Below are 8,700 nucleotides of genomic sequence, written 5' to 3'. Positions count from 1 at the left end.
CTGCGCTACACCGGGAGGGGACCGTGTCCAGGGCTCTGTCCCCCGCCGAGTCTGTGCCCCCCCGGGTTCTCCTGGGGCAGCTCAGCCAGGGAGCCTCCCCGCCAGCCAGAAAGACCGGGACCGGCCCAGCTCTTCCTCTCCTGGTGACTTGGTCTGAGGATTTGCCTCGACTGTAGAAACGAACTATGACACAGAGCTCTCCGTGACCTAGCCTTGACTTTTATTGACTCTCCAAAAACGTTGCTGTTATCGGCAGGGGTTTATTTTTACATGGAACTTTTCACATTTTTTTTAAGAGAGTTGCTGACATGGCTGGTCTACTGACCCAGCTGGGAGAGCAAGCAACATGGCACAGCAGGACTTGCAGAGCCCCATCCGTGTGAAGCTTAGAGTACTGGATGGACTGAACCCTTCTGAGGTCATCCTATGTTGCTCAGTTCATCTCAAATTAACAATTAACATATATCAAACCAAATGAAAACTGACATTGTTCCTCACACAAGTCAGAAGGTGCTTTGCTATCGATTTCAAGGATTAGGTTGTTGAAAAGATTTGCTGAACCAGCATGTGAGCTAGAATGAATCAGGTTGCACGGGGAGAGAGAATGGGAACGCAGGGAAGTTCATGGGAGCATATCAGCAGGCAAAACTGCTGCAGATTTCTCAGAGTTGGATGGTGATAAGCCGGCTGAGACAGGCAGAATGATGATCCAACTCAAACAATTCTTCTGCACCATTGTGGAAGAAAATAAAAGTTAATCTTGCTTATCCCTGCAAGTATCGGCACTTCCTCATTTCTGCAGAACTATTCTGGCTATCTCAGACTGGCTGGCAGTTGTCAGTAAAAGGTGGAAGCCTCACCAGAAACTTAGTCTGCAAGACTTCCTCTTGATTTGCAAAGTAAGGACTAAGGCTATCTGAAAAGAAGAATTAAATATCTGAATGACTGGCTGCTTAGTAGAACCAAATCTCAGACTCGGTCTCGAGGCAAGAAAATACTCAGTGCACGGTATCAGCCAATGCAAATCGTCACCAGTTCCTGCACAGAGTGGATGTAAGTGGTACCTGATCGAGAGGCACTCACCCTCCACTGCCAGCGCTGGTCCTCATTTATTGAGTGTCTCCAAGCAAGTCACTGAAGAGAACACTTTTAAAACTAGTTTCTGCCTTTCAATGCTCAGACTAATCAAGCTCATTAAGCTTCAGTTGTTTTTTAGGAGCTGAGACAGATCAGCATACGTTCACCCTGTACTCATAATGTGTTTGCTGGAGCACTATGTGGGGCTGCTTTGGAAAAATTTGGTCGTTGCATGTTGTATTTGCCGGGCATAAAAGTCAAACAGCAGACACTGCTGAAAGCAAGGAGCTAGAAGTATTTGTCATTAGAGTGATTCCGTTACAGTACTCTCCACAGTTCAAACTTGACTTTTATTTTTTACCAGAAATGTAACACTGCAAAAGACATTAAACTCTGTTGAAAACAAACAGGTCCCTATCGGGACAGGAGCTGCAACCAGGTGGAGTGTAGCTGCCTGACTCTGCTCCTCCCTGAGAAGGACATCCAGTGATTCCAGCATGAACTGGTATCTCAGATCTACCCAACAGGACACCCTGCATCTTCCTGATGGGTGATGACATCTTCGCCTCTGGGTCACTGTCCTTATGTACTCATGTAACACATGACCCCATTGCCTGGCAGGATATATGCTACTGGCTGGATCACCAGCTACATCCTTCAGGATGTCCAGGAGTCCTTCTGACATCAGACCAAGGCAAGAAAAGGAGGAGCTGATGTAAGAGCACCTGCAGGACTCCTCAAGGAAACTGATGCCAGCCCTTCTGGGGTCAGACTCACTCCACGGATTTTTTTTTTTCCATAAGACAACACTGGATGATTCATCCTTACGTCGGGCTAGGAAGGCCTCCTCTGCTGAAGAGCAGAGAGGGGTGGGAAGAGAGAAGGCACTCCAAGCAAGGTTCTGCAAGGGCACAGATCACTTCTGAATATCTGCACTCCATCTTACTCATTTCTCTGTTGCCACCCTTCCTGTGCCTGTGGCTGATGAAAGAAAAAGCCCTTTGTACCAGAGTCACTGCAGGGCCTTGAGCACCATCCTTGACACCAGAAAAAGGGCCACAGAGCAGTGCTGAACAGAGCCCAAGAAGTGCAGTCCACCAGAACTCAGTCCTAGTCTTAACCGGTCAAAGGCTGGGCAATGACTCCATTTAAGGCCTCTATCCACTCCTTTTGCTCCCTATCGTTCTCACATATAAACACAAACTCTCTCATTGGTGTGATCACAGTGATCGCTGGTTTCCTCTTCCTCACCCGGACTCCCTGGGGCAAGCCAGCTTGTACTTCATATCCCTCATCCATCCTTCCGATAAAAACCTGTCCCTGTGCAAATGCATCCTGGAAAGAAACAGAAGACAGACATTAGCCAGGGGACAGCGCAGCTCCAGCAGTCACTGTTCTCTCGTTAGACATGGAGTAGGAACTGGAGACACCGATTGGGTGACAGGCAGCAGGAAACACATTGGAGTTTGTTTTTTTTTTACACTCGGGCATTCTCAGGAGGAAGAGAAGGTAGGGACCCACCCTTAAGGAGCTGGTTGGCAGGTGTTCAGAAGGAGCAAGGAAGGATACTCTTGTGGCTAGAGCAGTGCTAGGAAGCAGGATATTGGGGCTGCCAAGGCTCCGGTATTGGTATATTGCTCATCTTGCCCGAGGTTACAGGCGCAACGGCAGCAGGGCTCGGAGAGAGTGGGCTATGAATGCTACAGCCAGTAGCAGCTACTTTTAGAAGACTTCGATCCTCCTCACAGCCACTGTAAGGGCCAGAGTTCCCAAACAGCTCAGCTTCAAAGAGAACCATTGACAAGGGAGATGAGCTCTGGAGACTGAGCTTGCTTCGGTCTCGTGCAGCCACTGGAAGAGCTGGACGAGAGCAAGACCCTTCCTCCCCACCCAGCTTCATGAAGGGGCTTGTGGAATAGCAAAGAACACTCCTCTTACCAGTGGATTTTTATAGTACATCAGGTTCCTTTCTTGAGAATCCAGGCAGAACCAGCGCACCTTAAAGGCCTCCTTCTGCTGCAAGGAGATGGTAGAAGTTCTTTAAAGACCAAGGCCCAAAGGGGAGTTCGGCCTATTCAAGGCAGATCCCTGGACTGCTTAAATGACTCAGAACTTGGAGTTCAGCTCCATTCACCCCCGTAACTGTTAAAAGGTGCGTCACTGCTGTGTGCAGCCCTTGGCTCCCTTTTCCCTGTGTCCACACAAGAGATTTGCATTCAAGGACAATCCCTTGGGTAAGGCTGGGAAGTTTGGTTCTACCAGTGATCAAATTACCAGGATTAAGGAAGTTGCAGCAAATGGATTAACTGAAAGCACTACAGAGAATGATCCCTGGGCCAGTGGCAATAATGAGGAGAGTGTGCCATCAATTTCATCATTTTGGTCTGGGGTGTTGTCCCTAGCATTGCAGGCTGCACGATGGTAGGGACAAATGGTAGTTTTTCTTTTTTTTTTAAAGTGCTAATTCCATCAACTACACTCAATCTGACCATTCCCTGAGCTATTCATTGCCCCATGCTGAACTGAAGGGCCCACTTCTAGGGCTCACTTCAGTTTAAGCAGAATTTAGGCCTCAGCAGAAAAGTATTCTCTGTGCAAGTACCTGAAGGAAGATGTACTGGGAGACTAGCACTGAGCTGGGCCAAAACCTCAGCACATTCAATATCTGCATTTCACCACTGAACTTTTTAATGGGACTTTGGCTCATGGTTCACTCAGAGGAGAGCAAGGCAAGAAGTGGCAATATGTTCCAACAAGATCTCAGATCTTTATCTCCTTCAGCAGAGCCTGAAATCTCCCTCTCCCATTCCAACGAGTAGTAGCGCAAATACGTTCCCACAAAAACTGAAACCAAACCATAGGCTTCGCTGTGGAGAATTTGCTCAACTCTACTTTGCTGCTATCAGCAGATGTGATTTACGTGCTACTGACTTTAAGAGAAACAAGGAAGTAGGGGAGTCAGCATGTGATGTTCTGTTCTAGCAGGAGCTGCAGTTCTACAGATGCAGTTAGCAGACACACCAATCCACTTAGTGCTTTATAACAGGGCTTTGCACGTCCACTGCCAGCTAATCCATCCTGCTTACTCTTCAGGAAGGATTCTTCTTCCCAGTCTTTATTTTCCACACAAAATAAAACATGATCCCAAGAACACAACAGGTTTGAATGTAGTGTCTTTTATCGACCCAGGAAGCATACAGTCACTCAACAAATCGTTTACTAGTATCATAGACAAAACATCATAGAATTATCAAATATTCTCCATCTGGCATAATCCTATTTATGTACTACCAAGTATGCACTTACTTTTGGTCCTGTTTTCTCCATATATCCTTCTTTGACATAATTTCTTGTGATCCTGGGAATGAGCTAGGAGAACACAAACACACACAAAAAAAGCCTGTCTCATTCAAGCTTGCTTTTCTGTTCTGTTTTTGTCAAAGCTAATCACCATAAATTTTGGCTTTTGGGGCCTGGGGTGTTTTGGCTGCTCACTAAAGGGAAGTCTGAAATAAGAAGGAACATAAGATTTTTGAAAGATTACTCTTTATAAGGACTGCATAGAGACTTTTAGGCCTTAAATGTTGACTAGTTTTTGGATGTTATCCAGTGCAGCCTTCCCTTCTACCTCTTCTGTCGATTCCCAAGACCCATATGCTGCTGTTTGAGCACCCGACTCTGAAGAATTGAGAAAACATTTTCCCATGCTATGTTTGCATAGACTGCTTCAAGCCCTGTTCAGTTCTCACCTCAGGCTCAGGGACAGTTGGGAAGGTTGTTCTGAGATAATGGTAACGTGCTGCCCGAATGGCATTGAACCAGTCAACAATCTCCTGGGGAAAACAGCAAATACAAACATAAAGACAAAAATAACCAGAAGGAGGAAGAGTGCTGCCTCTCCAAAATGCCTGTCTCCTTCCTTGTCACCTCTTTGCAAAGATGTACTTTCTCCCCAAGGGGCAGAGAGAGTCAGTGACTTGTCCCAGACACCTGAAAAACATTGAGCCTTCAAAATGATTTTTAAATGTCCCTCCAGGAGGGTCCCAGATATTCTGTGTACAAAGGCTTTTTCAGTTGATTCAGTTACGGATTGTTTAAAAACCTTTGTACCAGAGACATGACAACTATGGCAAGGGAAGAAACAGAAATCTAACAAAACCTGTAGACATACTTCTTAAAATTATAATTGTTTGCTTGGAAATAATGCAGAACAGTATTTGTGGCAAGAAGGCTTCAACGAATGCTTAGACAGTTACCTTACAGAGGTTTACACACATGCTCCACTGAAGCCTTAAGACTATTCAGGGTGTGAAGTTGAATATATGCCCCAACAGAACAGGAGCAAGGGATTATAGTTACTAGTGTCAAACTCTGCAACTTTCTATATTCTACAAGTCATAATGACTTCAAATAAAACCAGACCGTGCAGAAACAGGGTCTCTTTTCCAAAATACAGATCCAACATCTAAGAATCTTGCTTATTCCACAATCTCAATGGTATTCACCTTTCCACTTTCATGATAGACAAAAAGGTTCCTTGTTTGACCATCAGTCTTGTATGTGATCTGCAGCCCATGAGCATGTTGGATTTTTTCTGTCTGGAACATTGCATTCAGATTCCCAATGCTGATAATGGCTTTTGGACCTCTGGACTGTGAAATGAAAAGCATCACTGTATTAAAGTGCTCTCAGGGAAGGTAATGGAGGACAGATTAGCTGTACGAGAACTAGATCCCTACTGAAGAGAAATCAGGCATCCTAAAATATCTGAATATTGGATATACCTGAAATATAAAGCCTTAATTACATGTTTACAAAGAGTGACACTTTCCTTGACAAATGCTGGGTCACTGTTTGAGAGGGATGCATCTGAGTTGCAAGGGATGGGTTCTGTCTCCAGTCCCATAGTTGGAGAACAATTAGCTGTACTCTCCCACAGAAGTGAGACATGTTGAGGATGATGCTGCAGCTGTTGATTAGAGTATATTTTGGCAATATAAGAGGTAACAGCTGCTAACAGATCTCTTCATCTTGCTCTTCAACTGCCAGTATTCATTTCCTTTGTTCACTAAGCAAAAGGAGGCTGCAGGGTTAACATAAGGAAAAGGGCTAAATCCAAAAAAGCAGCTGCCTAAGGTACCATATATGCTAATGGGGAAACATCTGGGCTGCTCCAAACACAGGCTGGCCTGGCTGCAAAACTAGAGGCAAAGCTGTTTATGCTGGTTTTTGCTGGTGAAGAGCAGGGTCTGAGGATGGATGTTGACCAGTTACCTACAGCCAACTCTGGCTGAGGAACTCACTTCTTTGGTGTAGTACTTCATCACCCCTTCTGCTGCTGACAGGAGAAAGTGCCTCTTCTGGAACTGTCTGCTTTCCCGCCCACGCTTCCAGAGGAATCCTTCACGGCTACCTGCAGATCAGACCAAGATAAGTGTCAAAAAAGAGCAGCACAATAGCAGGACTATTAATCTAAATGGTGATGTGGCACAGAGTTTCAAGTCTTTTCTCCATCTGAGAATTTTCACCTCATATGAAAAAATCAGTAGACAACTAGAGAACTGTGAGATCGGAATACACCCTTGCATTTGTCTAAGTGCCTTTTCTTAGGAGCTTCTTCTCAAAGTTAGACTCAAAGCATGGCCTGCACATCAAACAGTTCAAATATGACAAGCCAGCCTTAGAAATCTTCAAAGTTGCAAACAGAACACTGTGCTGTTGACCTTAAGGGTAACACCTTTTCCCTGACAATCCTAACTTTTACCTGCAGAACAAGGATCTTGGCAAACTCGGGTGGCAACAAACTCCTCACGCTCATATTTAGCTCTAATCCATTGATCTCTTAAAACCCTGAAAGAGGAAAACATGGATAAAACGGATCTGTCTCTACCCTATTTTCACCGACCAACCAACGAGACCTGCAGAGGGAAGCAGTAGTTCAACAGCTGTAACGGTCTGCAGCAGTGAATACACCGTTAACTTACAAGCAGTCATGGGACTGGGGGATGTAATAGTAGGGAGGGACTTTCGCCTCATATTTAGCTTTGGCACAGAGATTCCCGTGCTTCTTCATAAACTGAAATACAAAGGAAGTTACAGTTAGGCAACCACAAAATCAATACCATGTCATGAACATAAATTGAAACTTGTATCAAAGGGAGCACTGCACTTTTTGCTCAGTCTCATCATAACACTTAGTGTGTCTCTATACGTGTTTACAAATTCCCTTTGGCACGATAGTTTGCACTTTTTAGGTGGCTGAGCCTTTTCCAGCATTTACAGCTCTGAACCAGATGGGAAGGAACAGAAGATTGTGCTTGTTGATTAAAAGAACAAAAGAAAATAAGGAGAAAAACTATTTGTTTGTGATCTCCCTATACCTTCATCTCCTCCTAGACATTAACTGTGATTATATTATTAACACAATTCAGTTGAAAGATGAGAGGCTGAACCAATATTTAAGAAGAGTATATTGATTACCAAATAGAACATGCTATCTGGAAGTATCTGTGGGCTTCTAAACCACAGTGAGGAGTTACTGTGTGCTCTAAAAAAAATACACTGCAGGCTGTTAGAAACACAGTCACATATCAGTGTAATTTAATTGAGTAGGTCATAAAAAACCCCCAAAGTTACCCATGGAGTTAGCTTGGCTGTGTGTGGCTTTGTTCCTCTGTCCATGGTGGATGACAGGAATGACGAGGCAGAGGAGGTTACGATGAAATGTGGGGAAAAGTAAGTGAATTACTCCTTTTTCCTCTGTACCTCTATAAGATCGTTCTCCCAGAAGTCAAGCCGAAGGGATTTGACCCTGCTGATCTGAGAAAGGTTGCGATGGATTCCAGAGCAATTCAAACAAATGAATATTCCAAGTTTGTAAGAAGCCCACTCTGGATCTAGACACAAAACACAAAGAATTAATTAATACATAATACATCAAATCCCACTCCTTTGTGGGAGTCACTTCACTGCATTCAAGGAACAGCACCTGCTTTCCACAATGAAGAATGCGGCCCCTGCATTTGTTGTCTCTTTCACCGAGTATTTATTTAAAAATTAACGTGACTGCAGGCAGCCGAGTGGTGATGTAAAAGCTCAGCTAATTATCCGCTCTGCGTGGAAAGCTGCTGTTGATGAATGAACAACGGAAGGATGTTGCAGACAGTGAGCACTGGAGTACAATGGGGTATAACCACGCAGAGCGAGGACTCAAGTGGCCGCTGCCCACAAAAGTTCCTGCTCTTCCCTGCTGCTGCGTCCCCTGAAGCGGCCTTGACAGGTCCATGCTTAGGGACGTTCTGAGTGCTCTGGCAAGACTATTTCCTTGGATCGCCACTGTCACCATGTCACCCTCCACTTCTCCCTTATCACATCAAACAGAAGCTACTTGTCGTCTTCTTCCAGCGGCTGCAGGCTACTGATCGACTGCTGGCTTTGGTCAGGGTGCCTCCCACCTCAACCAGCGCAGGTGCAGCCCGCTGTGGGCTTCCCAGCGGCTCCTCGGTGCCTCTCTGGGTGCCAACCCCAGTGCAAAGACATTCCTCCCAGAGCCAGCAAACCGCCCCACGCGCTCTCCTCCGCTGCCCTGCTACAGTCTACAAATAACTCTGGGGAAGCTGCTGC

General features: G+C 45.4%; 1 protein-coding gene across 1 annotated transcript; it reads right to left on the bottom strand.

Moving 5' to 3' along the window:
• Nucleotides 1–2,022: 2,022 nt before the first annotated feature.
• On the bottom strand, nucleotides 2,023–7,968 carry LOC104472331 (arf-GAP with dual PH domain-containing protein 2-like). Its single transcript, XM_010087956.1, has 9 exons — nucleotides 7,843–7,968; nucleotides 7,062–7,153; nucleotides 6,842–6,927; nucleotides 6,381–6,490; nucleotides 5,583–5,729; nucleotides 4,827–4,910; nucleotides 4,384–4,446; nucleotides 3,016–3,093; nucleotides 2,023–2,412 (listed from the first exon to the last, which is right to left on the bottom strand). Exons 2-9 carry the CDS (start codon nucleotides 7,148–7,150, stop codon nucleotides 2,194–2,196), a joined length of 876 nt encoding a protein of 291 aa, XP_010086258.1. The 5' UTR covers nucleotides 7,151–7,153; nucleotides 7,843–7,968; the 3' UTR covers nucleotides 2,023–2,193.
• Between the last annotated feature and the right edge of the window lie 732 nt (nucleotides 7,969–8,700).

Source organism: Pterocles gutturalis, unplaced genomic scaffold (genome assembly GCF_000699245.1).
Source record: "Pterocles gutturalis isolate BGI_N339 unplaced genomic scaffold, ASM69924v1 scaffold43571, whole genome shotgun sequence".
Taxonomy (NCBI): Eukaryota; Metazoa; Chordata; class Aves; order Pterocliformes; family Pteroclidae; genus Pterocles; species Pterocles gutturalis.
This window is presented reverse-complemented; position numbering and strand designations above follow the sequence as displayed.